Below are 17885 nucleotides of genomic sequence, written 5' to 3'. Positions count from 1 at the left end.
CGCCTGTGCCTGAGTACGACTAGACGAAATAAGACAGGAGAAGAGAGTAAAGGGGCGGGGATTTTCAGGGAGGACGAGAACTCCCTTTTTCCATCCTGAGCTGTCAGTGCTTAAGCAGCCACTCGCATCGCTTTCCTGCTCGACCACCATCAGTTAAAACACGCCTGCCCTGTTGCACTGAAATTCTTCCTGCTCTTACAGTCAGTCAGTCGCTCGCTCGTTTACACTTGGTGCGCACCCGCACACACTCCTACACACCCGCACACACATACATGCACACACTGCTCCTTTTTCCTCTTTCTCCCCCTCTCTCTCTCTCATGCTCGAGCTCGCTCACACTCTGTCCGTGAGCCAGTTATTCATCCACTGGGTGAGTCAGGGTGGGAGGAGACTGAGGCCAGCCGTACCAGTCACCCGGCAGATCTCTCACTACTCTCTTTCTCTCTCTCTTTCTCCCTCTTCCTCCTTCTCTCCTCTCTCCATCACGCTCTCTCTGTCTCTGACTCTGTCACAGGACCCGTTTCTCATCTGATTCTGGAGAGCAGGACTTGTTTTGGCACGCTGGCGCTCAGTAGCAGCCTCTGAAGTGTAGGGGGAAAAAGGGGAAGTAGACCTGTAGACCTAAAGGTGAGTGGAACTTTTTTTTTTATTACTACCCTACTACAAATAAATGTTTCCACCAGGCCAGTTCAGGTGTGCAAGACCCTCCCCCTCCTCTCATTACACTTCCTAACTTTTTTTTTTCCCCTCCCCCTAAAATGCATTGTGCTATTCCGAGCAGTGCGGGTGGTTGCTGGGTGATGGCTCTGTTTGTTTTAAATCAGTTAGATTGCCTTTCTTAATGCCTGAGAAAGAAAGTCACGCCCCGTTAACAGACGCAGGTCCGGGTGTTTGCCAAATAGCCTCGCTGCCTCGAATCTCTGGGACACACTCCTCTCCCTCTGTTCATCATTAACTCCAAACCACGGCTCGTTTTTTCCACTGCATGATTCATTGACAGGATGCCTGTTTCTGCCGCTAGCTTGCAGCCTCACCCTTAACTTCGAGCTTTTGCTGAAGCAGCGTCACGCTCTGTGGCCTTGGTTTGAACTTGAAACTGAAGTTTTGCAGCTCCTCGGTAAGTGTTAAGTGTTGTGACACTTGGCTTATGTGATGTTGTGGTAAGGCTCATGTGATTTAGAAAGGATGGTACATAAGATCAGAAGGTCTGTATCTTTCTGGATTCTCAGATTCTTGTAATCTCTTGGTGGTTTGCCCTGATGGACCATAATCACATGACCGGCATGCACAGAGCAGGGTGGTTCCTCAGTCTCCACTAGCAACCATGACATTTCACGTCTACCGGTGAAGCCAGACATGCTGAATTTAACGAAACGTAAGACCTTGGTCAGTCTTTGAACAGTTTGTTGAAGATTGAAGGTCTTGTTGTTTAATAAGATTTAATGGCTTAACTCTGTTAAGCCAGGTGGAATTTGATTACTCTGAAATTTCCTCTTGGTTAAGAATGTAATAAAATGTTCATTAGAAGTATGAAAGAACTGTGCTCTCTTACTAAAATGACCATTTTTAGCAACACCATTGAAGAACCACCAAGGTTTGACTTTTGTGTCCATCAAAGAACCTTTTAATAGCATCTGTTAAATGTTGTAGAACTGACAGGAAATTGATTACTGTGAAATTTTCTTGTGGTTAAGCTTGTAGTTTTTGTAGTAAACTTTTCATTATGATGTATGAAAGAACAGTGCTCTCTTAAAATACTAAAATAAAATAATAATGCCATAGAAGAACCATTCTAGTTCCTAAAATAACCATATTTGTATTAATGTAGAACCTTTTAAGGCTTCTATTGGATCCATCAAAGATAACGGATAGATTGTTGATTTTTGTTTTCTCAAGATGCACTGATATAGAAATTTCTGCCCGAAATTGACTAAACAAAACCTCATTATGGCTGTTCCTCTTTCTGCCATCATTTTTTACATGTAGAATTACGTGTGTAGTATGATTAAAGATTAATCAGTTTCAGTGAAGTTGAGACAGTATTGGAAAACCAAATATCGCGATACTTTGATATATAACTATTTTCATTTTCTTTTCTTAACATTATTAACATCCCAGCAAATGGATTAAAATAAATTAGTAATCATCTGGAAGTTATGTAGCTTTTTCAATTGGTTAAAAGTCCTTCATTTGGGGGACATTTTATACTAGTTTGTTAGTGTTCATGTTTTTTTGCGATATATTTGGTGCATTTTTCTCTCTCCTTTGTGTTAGACCTGGCTTGTTTTCTTGTATCACTTTGTAAACACTGGTGTGTAGCAAACATTACATCAGCTATCAGGGGAGTAGTTGTATGAGGGATTCTCCAGGCAGACACTTATTCCGCAATCATTTAATCGTGGCAGAACTAGGCTCTACCAGAGGATTTTGGGGCTGTAGATTTTGGGTGTGTACACTTCTCCTGTTATCTTAAAACTTGTTTTAGCATATCCATGAGACAGTCGCCCTGTCTAGTGCAGAGGGGCCTTGAGGCCTCTCCTCTTCTGAGTCTTGAGGGGGGAGGGATTTAACCTGTGGCTTTGTGGGCAAATGTCAACACCCCAACTACCCCCCACCCACCACGCCCTGTTTGCGTTTTAGGACACTGTAATACCACACTAACGTGCTGTACTGTTAACACTAAAATCAATATTTGATGTTCAGTGTGTTCAGTTTAGTTTAGTGGCTGTAAGAGTCTTGGATCACTGATAGAAAACTAAATTCGAAGGATAAGTTATAGAGCTGAACTGAACACCATACTTATCTTAAATGTTTACATATGTACTGTGTTCGTTCCTAATTAAAGACATGTGACAGCATGTGCTGGTGGTTAACAGATGAGAGAAACAGGAACCTGAGGGGAGTGGTTGGTAAACTAGGCTAGCTATCAATAACTGTGTCTTTGAAGTTTTCTAAAGTATAGCAGCAGTTGTAACTTTACAAAAAAAAGCAGCATTAACAATGTTAATTGTTAAAGTAAATTTGTTGAATATTTAAAAACATTGAACATGATAGAGCTTCAAATGGTAGTTGGCTGTTCTGCAGTTATCTGGGCAGATTTACTATACATATAGTGCTGGCACTGAGTCTGATTTATAAGGGTAAATGAATAGGTTGAAAGAGCTTAAAAGCTGTAAGAGTTTTAACATAAACACACGTTTGTCACCCATGTCGTCATTCCGACGCAACAGTTTAAATAAGCCATAATTAAAATCTTGCATCATATGCAGCTGTAGTTTGCTGATTTATAGAACTAACCTATAGAATCATTCCAGCTGCAGATCAGCGTAACATCTGAGCAGCTTTGTAGTGCTGCTCTGGTGGTGGGCAATGGAAACATAGTCATATTACGGTAATAGTTGCTCTGATAGCAGGCCAAGTCGTATGTAGAGTCTCTCTGGCAGTAGATTAATTGTAGCAACGTCCTACAGTAGTGTTGTAGAGCTGCTCTGAAGGTGGGTAATGGAAAAATTCAAGTTGTATGTAGAGTCACTCTGGCAGTAGGTGCATATAGAATCGTTCCAGCTGCAGAGCAGCAAAACGTCTGAGCAGTATCTTTGTAAAGCTGCTCTGGTGGTGGGCCATGGAAACATATATCAACAATTCATATTAATAGTAGGGCTGTGCCATATCGTATCATATACAATAATATCACCAACATTTTTGAATATCGTGAAAAATATTATACCCTAAAACAGAGGTTGGCAATAGATGGCCCACGGGCCAGATGTGGCCTGCAAGTATGAAACAGCTGGCCCGTGAGATTGCTTGAACTATAATGAACGATAATTAAAAAAGGCCAGCTTTTATTTACATTCCTTCTCTGTCTCTCTGTCGCGCAAAACGTGACTGTAGTTTCCACCTGTTCTCGTTTTTCCACCCGTTCTTCGGTCTTTATCTCCTTATAAGGGCATTTTTTGCCGGCCGTGTCACAATTTACTATCCAGGGCAGCGGTAGTGTATTGGAGCGCAACCCTGACGACATGGGTTGAATCCCATGGGAGGGGGAAGGTTTATTTTTTTCCTTTCTTTTTGGGTTTACCTGCTTTGAAGTCAGCTGTTTTGTAATTGGGTTCAACAACCCTCTGGGCTGGAGAGCTACTATTCAGTAGCGCTCCATCCCATTACACTTCATTTTCCAAAACTAATGGCTGCCCTAAAATATCGTGCCATATCACGCACTCCTAATAGTTACTCTAATAGCAGGCCAGGGAAACACTCAAGTCACTCTTGCAGTAGATTAATTGTAGTAACATCCAAGTAGTGTTGTAGAGCTGCTTGGGGGGGTGGTCCTAAAGAGAGTCATCACAGAGGCAGCCCTTGGAAACATCCAATTTACATTTTTTTTTTTTACATTGTAGATCTGCTCTGGTGGGAGGCCATGAAAACCTCCAAGCCATGGTGTAGAGTTATTCTAGCTGTGGGCCTGTGAAACATTCAAACCACAATGTAGACTCATTCCAGTGAAAGATCAAGGGGCCTTTGTCTAAGCTGCATTGTCAAAATACTCAGGCAGCAAATTTGATAGCTCTGTATTTTTCAAGGATTCTCAATGTGATATTTTGTGCAGTACAATTAAATTTGTTATACTCCCCACCCATATATATTTCAAAATCCTTCGAAAGTGTTGGTGGCATAACTTGACCTCTTTCTCGAAGGCAGCGTCCACACCCTGCCAGAATAACAGAGACAGTCTTTCTATGACGTCCCAGAACACGATGCTACCGCGATACACTTCACGGCCTGAGGGTGTCCGATTAGGCCAGATGAGGGCAGCTGTGAATACACAATACATGTGTCTGTCGGCGTATAGGCTGGAGATACCTGCATAAGAGTTAAGATTGGGGAGACATTGGATTCCAGCCATTCCAGTCCTAAATGGCACTCGTGCAGAACCATCAAGGGAACTTCAGCAGAACAGTACGTGTGTGAACTGGTTTGTTGTAAAGAGATGGGCGGTTAAGCTGATATTATGCAATAGAATGTTGGGCTACACTTTTTAATGGTTAGTTGGTTGTAAAATGATATAATAGTAAGTAATGAAAATACTACAAAATAGAAGCTTGCCCCAAGACAAGGTGAACATGAAATAACAGTTGCTGTACAATTATAGTTTATATTCATAGAAGTTTTTTAATGTATTGTGATAATATACCATAACTAAATGCAGAATTATATTACAATACTAATTTAAGTTCATATTGTCCAGTCCTAGCTGACTGATGTACGTTCTGGTGCCTGGAAGCCACAGAGGTTAACCAAGGATTTCTGCCATTACTCAATGAGCTGTTCTGTGTTCTGCGCTACAGATTTATTATTATATTACTGTTTGTTCTTTGAGCTGGTAACACCTGATGCCCCAGCCCCAGTCTTTCCATCTCTTAATACCTACCAGTTGTTTCCATTCAATGTGGTAAAAACACTTAAGGTTAAAGGTTTTTTGAGTAGGCTGTATAATTAAATCATTAAGATCAATCAAGTTCAGACTCGAATAAACAAATCCCTAGCCTTATCATCTGGAGATTACTGGTTTAATCTCCAGTGATGTTGCAGAATTTCTTGGCTGAAAAAGAGCATCGGGTCCCAAAGAGCTTAATTTGCTCTTGCTGTTCTCTGAGAGTAACCAATCAGGATGTTCTTCAGAAGTGTTTGAACTACAGTACTACAATTCAGAGCTGTGTACTGTAGTAGTGATGCAAGATTGAAAGAAGCTTCTTGACATTCTTCAAAAGATATGGTAGACCAAATACTAAAATGACTATTTGGCAAATTAAAACCAGACAAATCTACAAACAGAGATACATAAGTGTTTCCAATTTACCACTGTTTATATTATATATTAAACTCTGGTACAGATGCATGTGGATTTACTGGTCACTTCAGATAAAAAATATAATCTTGGCATCATAACATCTGATGGTCATTGTTTCTAGTCTGTGGGTTTTACTACAATAAACAATTTAGAAACAAACTACTCTGATGAATTTCCAGGCTAAAATGACAGATTAGATTTTTTTCAGGGGTATGTGGGCTTCTCAAATCTAATCTTTTAAAATCAGCTTTAAGTTACTGTCTCATGTGGTACTAGATGTACAATGATGTACAATAAAGGAATGTGGACGGTCAGATCTGAAATTTTTTACGTGTGTGTGCTCGTGGATGTGTTGAATGTGGATATGATTTCTGCTAGATTTGCCTCTGATTGTGTGAACGGTTCTTTCCAGATGCAGCCAGTCATAGTCATTACCACCTACTGTGCTGTCCGCTGTGGTTGGTAACGTCTTCTTGTGCTGATTGATTTTCATGGTTAATTTGGTTAATTCGAATTACAGTTTTAATGCGATTTTCAAAATTGAGTAATCACGATTTTGCATACAGACATTTTATCTTTTTAATCTACGTTGACATTGTGGACTATGGCATGTTGAATTACCGCACAGCTTTGGAAATGGAGTGTCTTATTCTTCAGGTCTTGTTCAAACTTGCCAGCCTCATTTACAAGATTAAAAAAAAAATGATGTTCACACATTTCTAAGCTGTCTGCTGAGGCAACATCAAGTCTTCAGGTCTGCTGTTCTGATTGAAAGAAAAGTTTACTTTTCAGACAATCATATTTTATTTACAGTGAGGGTGAGTTTTGTATGACAAATTGCGATATGTCAAAACCCCTGTATTGTGACTCGTGTTGCATCGCATAGTATTGTATCATATCAGCAGGTTTTTACCAGTACACAGCACTAAAAGCCTTAAAAGGATATGGCTTGAGCAAACCTTAAACATGTCCTTTGAAATCCTATTAGTGGCGTAACTTGACCTCAGCCTCAAAGTCAGCGTCCACGCCCTGCCAGAGTAACCACACACATACACACACACACACACACACACACACTGATGTTTAGCTCTTCCTGACTCTCAGCCTTGTAGGCACTGTAGAAAAAAATGTAAAAGAAAAAACTGTTTAAGCTCATGATAAAGGATAATAACTTGGAAGCAGAGGGTAGAATCTGAGAATCTGGTGGTATCTGTAGCACAAAAGATGATCAGTTATCAGTTATGTGCGTGGAGGCGTCAGGGTTGGCTAGTAGAAAGCAGGGAGCCGGTGATGTGGGAGGTTGTGGTATGTGACTCTGTGCTTTTCCTCCGGCGCGACATCTGCTGTGAATCTGTGCTTGTTCCTCTGCATTTGACTGGAGTGACCCGAAAGCCGGGAATGGAATTCTGTTTCTTTTTTTTAACTATTATTATTGATTGAATAAATTCCTGCCTTCGCTCTGTGCTGTTCCTTCCTTTGGACACACCTGCACCTCTCCTCTGTTTGCCTAAACCCTGGCTGTGACTCAGCCGAGGCGATAAGAACGAGCCTCTCGCAGGGTCCTTATTACATACAGTGTGTTAGAGTTTGTTTTAGGGAGAGTCATTCTTACCTAGTAGTGTAATATAACTTTTTATTTTTTTCTATGTGTGGTTTAAAAGAAATAGGGCTTGTTTCAAGCACTAAAGGTTAGAGGAACACACACTCACTCGAGGGCTGTGTGTGTGTGTGTGTGTGTGTGTGTGTGTGCTGGGTCTTTTTTCCGTTCCCAGCTGTAGCTCCTCCCTGTCAGCATCACACCATGTCTGTCGAGAGGAAGAAAAAGGAAGGGCTGTTGTTTGGAGGGAGGAGGGAAATGGGAGAGGGAGTGGGAGAGAAAGGACAGGCAGAGTCACAGAGTCACTAGTTAACCTCATGAGGCCTTTTTTTTTTCTTCTTATCCCAGGCAGGCGTATCACATGTCAGCAGCATGCAGGTCATTACGATGATCATTCACCCCCCTCCCTTTCCCTTTCAGAAGGTGTCCTCTGTTTAAAATCCTGAAAGCACCCTTAAGAAAGTCCAATGTAATGAAATAAATGTAAATCATTTACACCGTGTGCCAAGCATGTACATCTATTGTTTAACTTACATATCCTTTGTCTTCTATTTCACAGGTTTTTCTATTCTTGCTGAAAGAAGTCCAGAAAGGGCTAACATGGAGACAGTCACAGACCGAGTGCTAGAAGTGTACAATAAAGTTCTGGAATGGAGAGGTACTGTATCGGCTCAATACAGTTAGTATTAAGCCACTGCTTAATAAAGCAGCATTTCTAATACTGGGGTTCCCAATCTTTTGTAATTCAAGGCCCACTTGACTCACCACAAAACTTTACACAGCCCCCTGGAATATTTTATTTGCCCTTTAAAACCAAATATATCTGATCTATTTTCTGATCCTGACCAATTACCCAACCCAATCACTAGCACTAGTGATGCCCCAACACCAGGAATTTGAAGACTAGCACATGCCTCTTTCAATACATGTGAACTCTTCCATCGCTTAATTTCGAACTGCTGCTGATGTAGCATTGTCAAGTAGCATGCTCTGAGGAAAGCGCAGCGACTCGGTTCTGATTCATCAGCTGACAGACTCCTCATGCTGTGGACATCACCCTTTGGAGTGATGTGCGGCCACCTATCCATTAATTGTGCTCTCTCAGGGCTCGAGTAGCCGATGGCAATCTACATAACCAGGATTCGAATCAGCCATCTCCTGATCATAGTGGCAGCACTTAGCCCGCTGGACTACTTGGAGCCCCCCAAAAATCTTTTTTTTTTAACCACTCACTTATAGTGTGTATAACACATATTACAGGACAACTGGCTGACAGATTACAAACCATTGTTCTTTTACACCGGTTGATGCAAAGGTCAGGATTACTCAGTATAAACAGTAGGCTTGGCTTTCCCCCTATCTTGTTGCATAGTTATTAATTTATTTGGTTAACTGAAAAAAAAAGTTTTATGACATATATTGTAGTTCAACTTTGTACTTCACTGTCACCAAACTATGAGCGCTTCCTTATTTTAGAGAAACTCAGCACATTTGCATTCATTTCCATATAGTTACTGATTAACAATCATTTAGATGTAAATAGTAACTGACAGGGTTGCTCTATGCGTCTTGGGAAATCTGGAAAACCTGTTAACCCTCTATGACATGGTGTTGCCCTCTGGCAACAAACCACCTTTTTTCTCTTTAATTTGTGTCTCACAATGTCGCAAAACATCACATTTAGAGTTTTTATATATATATATATATATATATATATATACACTGCTCAAAAAAATAGAGGGAACACTCAAATAACACAATATAACTCCAAGTAAATCAAACTTCTGTGAAATTAAACTGTCCACTTAGGAAGCAACACTGATTGACAATCAATTTCACCTGCTGTTGTGCAAATGGAATAGACAACAGATGGAAATTATTGGCAATTAGCAAGACACACTCAATAAAGGAGTGGTTCTGCAGGTGGGGACCACAGACCACGTCTCAGAACCTATGCTGTCTGGCTGATGTTTTGGTCAGTTTTGAATGTTGGTGGTTCTTTCACACTCGTGGTAGCATGAGACTGACTCTACAACCCACACAAGTGGCTCAGGTAGTGCAGCTCATCCAGGATGGCACATCAATGCGAGCTGTGGCAAGAAGGTTTGCTGTGTCTGTCAGCGTAGTGTCTAGAGGCTGGAGGCGCTACCAGGAGACAGGCCAGTACACCAGGAGACGTGGAGGAGGCCGTAGGAGGGCAACAACCGAGCAGCAGGACCGCTACCTCCGCCTTTGTGCAAGAAGGAACAGGAGGAGCACTGCCAGAGCCCTGCAAAATGACCTCCAGCAGGCCACAAATGTGCATGTGTCTGCACAAACGGTTAGAAACCGACTCCATGAGGATGGTATGAGGGCCCGACGTCCACAGATGGGGGTTGTGCTCACAGCCCAACACCGTGCAGGACGCTTGGCATTTGCCAGAGAACACCAGGATTGGCAAATTCGCCACTGGCGCCTTGTGCTCTTCACAGATGAAAGTAGGTTCATACTGAGCACATGACAGACGTGACAGAGTCTGGAGACGCCGTGGAGAGCGGTCTGCTGCCTGCAACATCCTTCAGCATGACCGGTTTGGCAGTGGGTCAGTAATGGTGTGGGGTGGCATTTCTTTGGAGGGCCGCACAGCCCTCCATGTGCTCACCAGAGGTAGCCTGACTGCCATTAGGTACCGAGATGAGATCCTCAGACCCCTTGTGAGACCATATGCTGGTGCGGTTGGCCCTGGGTTCCTCCTAATGCAGGACAATGCTAGACCTCATGTGGCTGGAGTGTGTCAGCAGTTCCTGCAAGATGAAGGCATTGAAGCTATGGACTGGCCCGCCCGTTCCCCAGACCTGAATCCGATTGAGCACATCTGGGACATCATGTCTCACTCCATCCACCAACGTCACGTTGCACCACAGACTGTCCAGAAGTTGGCGGATGCTTTAGTCCAGGTCTGGGAGGAGATCCCTCAGGAGACCATCCGCCACCTCATCAGGAGCATGCCCAGGCGTTGTAGGGAGGTCATACAGGCACGTGGAGGCCAAACACAATACTGAGCCTCATTTTGACTTGTTTTAAGGACATTACATTAAAGTTGGATCAGCCTGTAGTGTGTTTTTTCACTTTAATTTTGTGTGTGGCTCCAAATCCAGGCCTCCATTGGTTAATAAATTTGATTTCCATTGATGATTTTTGTGTGATTTTGTTGTCAGCACATTCAACTTTGTACAGAACAAAGTATTCAATGAGAATATTTCATTCATTCAGATCTAGGATGTGTTATTTGAGTGTTCCCTTTATTTTTTTGAGCAGTGTATATATATTTTTTGCAGATAGACCACTTTTGTTGGGAACAATGCTAAAGCTGCAGTTATTGCTATTATCCTTCCAAAAATTTATAAAATCCTTGCCATAAAGGGTTAGATTTATTCACTCGTGAAATCTTAGGGTGCACAGTATGGACAAAAATGTAATGTCTAGTGGTTTAGCGGACTAAGGCGCTGCCCCTATGATTAGGAAAACACTGGTTCTAATCCTAGTCACTGGTCATATGTTGCTTCGGCATCAGCAGCTGGAGTCTGAGAGAGAGCACAACTGGCCATGCCCTTTCTGGTGAGTGATGGCTCTCTCTCTCTCTCCCCACCTTCACTCCCAAGTTGGCTTCAGTGAGCTGCTGTATCAGAGCAGAGTCGCTGCGCTTTCCTCTGAATTTGACACGCTGGCTACTCTGTAATGCTACATCAGCAGCAGTTGGAACAGAGGCGGTGGCTGACTTCACATGCGTCGGAGGAGGCATGTGCTAGTCTTCACTCTCATGGGGTTGGGGCATCACTTGTGATAGGGGAGGGCAGCTGAGTGGGTGGGAAATAAAATTGGGGGGAAAATGTAATGTCTGACAATGTTGTTGGATATCCTGTTGGATATGAATGTAAAATGCGACAAATTAAGACCCTAAATTAATTTAAAATATTCAAGGGGTTTTCAGCACAATTTACAGAAAATGATCTCGTTGTAGGCAATGAGTTAGTACATTCATTTTATTTATTGTGGCAGTAAGGAAGTTCGGTCTGCTGTGGGTCAACTCCCATGGCACAGCGTGCAACGCACGAGAAAGGTACATTACAAAGTGAGTTTCCTGTCAGCTCTGTGTTGTCCTCTCTCTTGCTTGTGGCCTGCCAGGCCCCGGTGGCCACGCCCCTTTCCCAGAGTACAGGCCACACTATGTTGCCATATATGGAAGTCAGGGAAAATGTTCTAAAAAGACTGGAAGTCTTAAAAGAGGTTAAGACTTTAACACCAGGCTCAAATTCACCCTCAGGTCACCTCTCTTGCTCAGACCTCAGCTGTTACGTAGTTGAGCATTCTCTACAGATCAGAATGTCGACAACAATCTTTGCTGAGCATAAAGAATGTAGTTGAGTAGTTCAGATTTGCTGAGATGGACTGTATCGTTATAGTAATCTGAAACTAAAATCAGGTTGGAAATGATAAACGTCATTATAGGAGGAACTCAATGACCAAACAGTGTGACCTTTCACACACATACAAAGTTAATGTCATTTGGCACTACCATGTGTATTTCCTTGTTTATTTTGTGAAACGTACTATGCTATGTGCTGTTAAATAGCTGTGGGCAGAGCATGGATGTAGAGTTCCAGTCGTGTTTTTTTGTTCTCCACATTATTTTATTTTATACTATTCCAGCTATATTTAAATTAGGATGTTCGCTCTTTAACAAAGATTTTGCTTTGTTTCCATTTCAGACCCACGGCTACAGGGCTACCCGTTGATGGGCAGTCCACTGACCATGTCTGCTATTCTGCTCGGCTACCTCTTCTTCGTACTCTATGCAGGACCTCGGATAATGGCCAACCGTAAACCCTTCCAACTGAAAGGGCCGATGATTTTCTACAACTTTTCCCTGGTTTTTCTGTCTATCTTCATTGTGTATGAGGTGAGACTATATAAATGGTCTCTGTACATGTACTGTAGTAGTAGACCAAACACTGTTTTTTTTTTTTTTTTTTTTTTTTTTTTTTCCCCCCAGTGCAAATTTAACAACTGAACATTTTGGAAGTAGGCAGTCATACTTTTTTAGATCATTCATTTAAGATTATAATCATTCACTTCTATGCAAATCTAGCAAATCTGAAAATCCAGATACTGATGTTATCAGCTTCTCTTCCATGTTTGAAAGGCATCTTTTCTGTGTGTTGCTCATATGTGTGACGTACCAGTATATTCTTCCCTAAATCGTGATTCAGACTGATTGTCTGTGTTGTAGGCTTAATTTTTTTTAAGCTATGGCAAGAATATATAGGCAAGTAACAAATCATACTGGGATTGTAAAAAAGTTAATGGTATAATTACGCAGCACTGTCTTATGTGCAGTGTGCACATATGAGCTTCTCTAAGCGTTTAAATTAAAAGCTTCACACATCGGTCAGTTGGTGCACTACACAATTAGAATTTGGATAGGTTGCTAGGCAAGACAATTACAATTTTGGGGGAGCCGAGGTGAGGAAGTTAAAATTATATAGAATAATTTTTTTGTTTGTTTGTTTTTTCCTCTTATTAAGTGGAAATTTGCAATGACGTTCCTATGCAAAGGAACATGTCGATAAGAAAAGGGCACTGCTATCGTGTAGCTTGATTTGCTTACAGAAATGATAATCTATCTAGAAAAACAGGCTGTTATTGACACTTGCCTTTTCTTTGTTTTGTTTTTCTAGTTCTTGATGTCCGGGTGGCTCACAGGCTATACGTGGAGATGTGATCCTGTTGATTTCTCTGACAGTCCTCAGGCATTGAGGGTAAAGTTTTGCAGGAATATTTACTCACCATATTTTTCACGCTGTAAGGCTCACTGGATTATAAGGCACATTTTAAGAGATGCTATAAGGAACGAGCACTGGATGTTAATCTAAACAGATTTCTCTCCTGAAAACTGTTTATTTGGGTGGGTGAGTAAAGCGCTCTAGTTTATTTACAGTAAGCTTAGATTCACAAATTTCTCCAGCACTAAATGTGCAGCATTGGCATTAGCGGCTAACGGTTGGCAGCTAATGCCACCCATCAGCACTACACTGAGGAACCCTGAGTGTTCCGGTCAGCTAGGAAGGTATTAGCTAGCGGTGTTCGTCCCACGTAAATTGTTTTAATTGTAAGCGCACAGACTACAGTCCAATATACTTGCCTCTGACAAAAGACCAAAGAGCAGTTGGCAGGTAATGCTAATACTGCTCCAGCAGTGCTAGCCGGGGTTAGCAGAAGGCTACAGGCCCATAATACTCACCTCTGAACAGGGAAATGGCGGTTAGCGGCTAATGCTAATGCTTCTCCAGAGAACTAAACTGAAACTCCTGTACAGCACTGTATTTTAGTGGAGTGGTTTTACTGCTCCTTACAACCTGACTGATAAAATTCATACGTAAGGTGCACCGGAATAAAAGGTGCACTGATGAATTTTGGGAACATTAGAGAATTTTAAGTGTGCCTTACAGTGCGAAAAATACGCTACTGAAGTTTACTTAATACTTGATCTGAAACATGCAATATATATTTGCAAATGCTCAAATGCAGTCAAAAAAAAATATATATATATTTGTAATTGTCTTTTTTTGTAGATGGTCAGGGTTGCCTGGTTGTTCCTTTTCTCAAAGTTCATTGAACTTATGGATACAGTAAGATGTTTTTTTATACCTTCTTCAATAAAGTACATTTTATAGTTCGTTCTGTGAGTAAGTAATTGGTATTTGATTGTAATTTCTGGTCTTTTGTTTAGGTCTTCTTCGTGCTGCGTAAAAAACACAGTCAGATTACATTCCTGCACATCTTCCACCATTCTTTCATGCCCTGGACCTGGTGGTGGGGGATCAGCTTTGTCCCCGGTGAGTCTTTGCTTAATAATTGAAATGTATGTTGGTTCTGTTGGCTTCATGCTCTGAAAAACATCAAGCTGAATTTTCTCTTCTCTAACACACCGGGTTTGTTTCTGCAGGTGGAATGGGATCCTTCCATGCCATGGTAAACTCTGCCGTCCATGTTATCATGTACTTCTACTATGGCCTGTCTGCTGCTGGACCTCAGTTCCAGAAGTACCTCTGGTGGAAGAAATATATGACAGCCATCCAGCTGGTAAATACATAAAGAATATTAACTTGTGATTTTCCTGTGTCCCTGGTCTTGAATGACCTTTATTTTTATATCAGGATTTTGACATGGATGCATATCAAATAAGCTAACGTGTGTACCCATGACTTGTCTGTAATAAACAAAAAGGTCAATGTTAAATATTTATTTTATAGATAAGAGTTTACAATAAAGGCCCATCAGCTTGTGATAATGAGGGAAGTGACGTTTTCTATTTTGAGGGAACTGGTTTTCTATTTTCCAATTTAAAAGAAAGCTTATAAAAAAAAGTTCCCAAGTATGAGGTGTGAAGTTAGAATATCAGAATGACAGAAAAATGTTTTTTAATAAAAACGCTTGGTCTACTGAGTGTAAAACGCCTCTGACATCTCCAGAACTGTTACTTATATCAAATGCTATAGCTGCACAGCTGCACCAAGAGATGTGTGGGTACGAGAGAGAAGCACGTAGAGCATGCGTTACAGCAAAAAGCCACATGAATTCCAATTTGACCGTTTACGTTCATGACGCGTGATTGAATATGTATCCGATTTAGGACCACGTAGGAAAGTGGCTCAAATCTGATTTTGAAAAAAAATGGATTTGGCACGTTCACACAGCCATAAAAAAAATCTGATCTGAGCCACATTGAGCAAAAAATCGGATTTGAGTCACTTCAGACTGGTAATATGAACATAGCCTGAGATTTTTTTTATTAACATTGCAGCCTCCAAAATAGGAAATTCTTAGCTGGCCTGAAAAATGTCTAGGCTGTTTGCATTCCTAGATGTGTTGTGGAAATTGTCAGGATGGCACAGAATTCCCCTCAGCCCTAATAAAAACACTGCATTCATCTATAAAGATGATTTCAAAAGCAGGCAGAGTTACATCTCTTAGCTTAGATATTGCTCATTTTAATGGCACTCTTAATCAAGTGGATGAAAACACAACTAAGATTGGGAAGAGAAGGGAATTAAGGAATGTTGCTTTCTTTTTAAAGGTTTTCGATACATTTGAAAAGATTATAATAAAAATTCAGTTATTTAAGAGAGTGCTATATCAACCAGGTATCTGTCTCCGCACTAGACTCTACTAGGGCTGCAACGATTAGTCGATATTATCGACAATGTCGATTATTTAAAATTGTCGACTACAAATTCAATTGTCGACTGATTGTTAATCTGTAACAGTACCACATTACACATAGTGCTGTGGACTGAAGCGCAATGGGAGTTGGGTAAATGTCTCACTCACACAGTTTACACTCAACTTATTCTGTCTTTCCAAAAGTGCCCAAACACAACAGATTACATATGTACTTACTAAATATCAGTACTTTCCACATCTAGACATTTAAATGCCTTTTAACATGGGAGAAATATTCGCTGACTAATCAACTAATCTAAAAAATAATTATCAGATTAGACGACTGCCAAAGAATCATTAGTTGCAGCCCTAGACTATACATGTTTTTTGGAATATAAGCACATGACCAAACCTTATTATATAATAAACTGGACAAACCTACTGTTAAAAAGTTTAAATAATCTATTCTGCATTCACTTCTCTCTTTGTTTAACTGTTTGCTATCTTCTGCTTTTTTTCAGACTCAGTTCGTGCTGGTTTCCATTCATGCTACACAGTATTACTTCTTGAAGAGCTGTGATTATCAGATGCCCATCATCCTCCACCTCATTTGGATGTACGGCACTTTCTTCTTCATCCTCTTTTCCAATTTCTGGTACCAGGCCTACGTAAAGGGCAAGAGGCTTCCCAAGAATGCTGAGCAGCAGAGTCTGAATGGCAAGGCCAACGGTGCCCTGTCCAATGGTGCTGTTTCCAACGGTGCTTCTCTAGTTTCTAATGGCAATGGTGTCCATCATGAAAATGGTTTGACCAATGGTAGGAAGCACCATGAGAACGGAACCACCCACAGTGGGAAGATGAAGAAAGCCTAGATAGGCACGAGATAAGCATCCAAAACGCATGACCACGAGTGCCTGCACAAAACGCCATGGATTCCAAAGAGTGTTTTGGGACTGTTTTTCTCACCATGTATTATTATTATAATAATTATTATTATTATTGTTTGTTTTTCCCCTTTATTTTGTAGTTTTAATAATGCACAAATACACGGGGAGATGAATGAGTCTGGGATCCCTGTTTGTGTTTTTGTTCTGTTCTTGATTTTAATTGTTAATCTAAGGAAAATAATTAATGAGCACGATGTATGAAGAGAAGAGCAGTGATGTTAACTGGTTTTTCTTCACTGATATTTCTCACTGTGTCACGAGCAGAGTGAATGCACTCCCTACTCCCATCCTCACTCAGACTCCCCGTGACAAACAGCACTGTACAGTTCTTGTAAGCTCCAACTGTAAATACTGTAGGTTTACTGTCAAGAAAACTAATGGAATTGATACTTTAGGGTTCTAAATTTTTGTTACTCAAGTGTATTGACTTGAACTTCAAATAAATACCATTGTAAAATGGGACAATATGAATATTTGTTTCTGTCAAATAATTGTAGAGATGCACTGAGGTTGTTTTTTTTTTTTTCGCCAAAGCTGAAACATCAAAATGAAAGAAATTTGCTAAAGGACGAAAATCAGTTAAATTACCTAAATGCATGTAGTCTTTTTTTAAAATAAATATATAAATTACTAAACAATTTATCTATTATCCCAGCAGACATTCTAACAAAGCACAAAGATGACCCAAAATAACATGCACGTTCTCATTGGGAACACTTATCTTCAAAATCCAATTATAATCGTATGTCTTTTGGGTATACATCCTTACATTCTCCAATTCTTGGATCAGAGTAAGTTTTAAAGATTTAATTTAAGAATCAGCCTGCAGATGCATAAAAAGGGGGGTGGGGCACCCGCAAGATGCTGACAAAACAAAAAAACAAAAGATGTTTATAGCAAAAATAAAATAAAATTTTTTTAGTAATGGTTATTTTCACACACACACTACTGATTTTTAATGAATCGTTTACATGTAAAGATTTGTTGGCAGACAGTACTTCCCCACCAAAAGAAGTCCGTTCAGGTTATAAGAACCGTTGTGCATTCCAGTGAACCAGCCCGCTTTTCCACCAGTTTCCTTGAGGTCAAAACGTCACATCATATGTCATCAACAGAGGGCTTTGCACAGCGGCCTAGTATTTTTTGGTTCCCACTGCGAACTAACATTCCTGGTTCCGGAACCTACTTTTGTTGGTGGAAAATGTACTTGTGTAGGTTTCGTGTCTGTGGAAAAGTACTATTAGCTTTGTGTTTAAATCCTGCCCGCTGTTCTGATTACATACATTTA

General features: G+C 40.8%; 1 protein-coding gene across 4 annotated transcripts in view; it reads left to right on the top strand.

The window, feature by feature from the left end:
* The window catches only part of elovl1b (ELOVL fatty acid elongase 1b), a 29929-nt gene extending 12861 nt beyond the window's left edge, over positions 1-17068 (top strand). The window contains exons 1-9 of one of the 4 annotated variants that reach the window (XM_007240163.4): positions 255-370; positions 515-627; positions 8008-8106; positions 12197-12387; positions 13166-13246; positions 14060-14116; positions 14218-14323; positions 14434-14570; positions 16172-17068. In XM_007240163.4, coding sequence (XP_007240225.2) covers positions 8049-8106; positions 12197-12387; positions 13166-13246; positions 14060-14116; positions 14218-14323; positions 14434-14570; positions 16172-16522 — 981 coding nt within the window. In that variant the 5' untranslated portion in view covers positions 255-370; positions 515-627; positions 8008-8048 and the 3' untranslated portion in view covers positions 16523-17068. Of the gene's footprint in view, positions 1-254; positions 371-398; positions 628-852; positions 1118-8007; positions 8107-12196; positions 12388-13165; positions 13247-14059; positions 14117-14217; positions 14324-14433; positions 14571-16171 lie in introns of those variants that run through there. The other 3 variants (XM_007240162.4, XM_015603331.3, XM_007240161.4) reach the window with 3 other exon arrangements.
* Positions 17069-17885: the final 817 nt, after the last annotated feature.

This window comes from Astyanax mexicanus, chromosome 16 (genome assembly GCF_023375975.1).
Source record: "Astyanax mexicanus isolate ESR-SI-001 chromosome 16, AstMex3_surface, whole genome shotgun sequence".
Lineage (NCBI taxonomy): Eukaryota > Metazoa > Chordata > Actinopteri > Characiformes > Acestrorhamphidae > Astyanax > Astyanax mexicanus.
The sequence above is the reverse complement of the archived record's forward strand: the minus strand, read 5'-3'. Positions and strand labels throughout refer to the sequence as shown.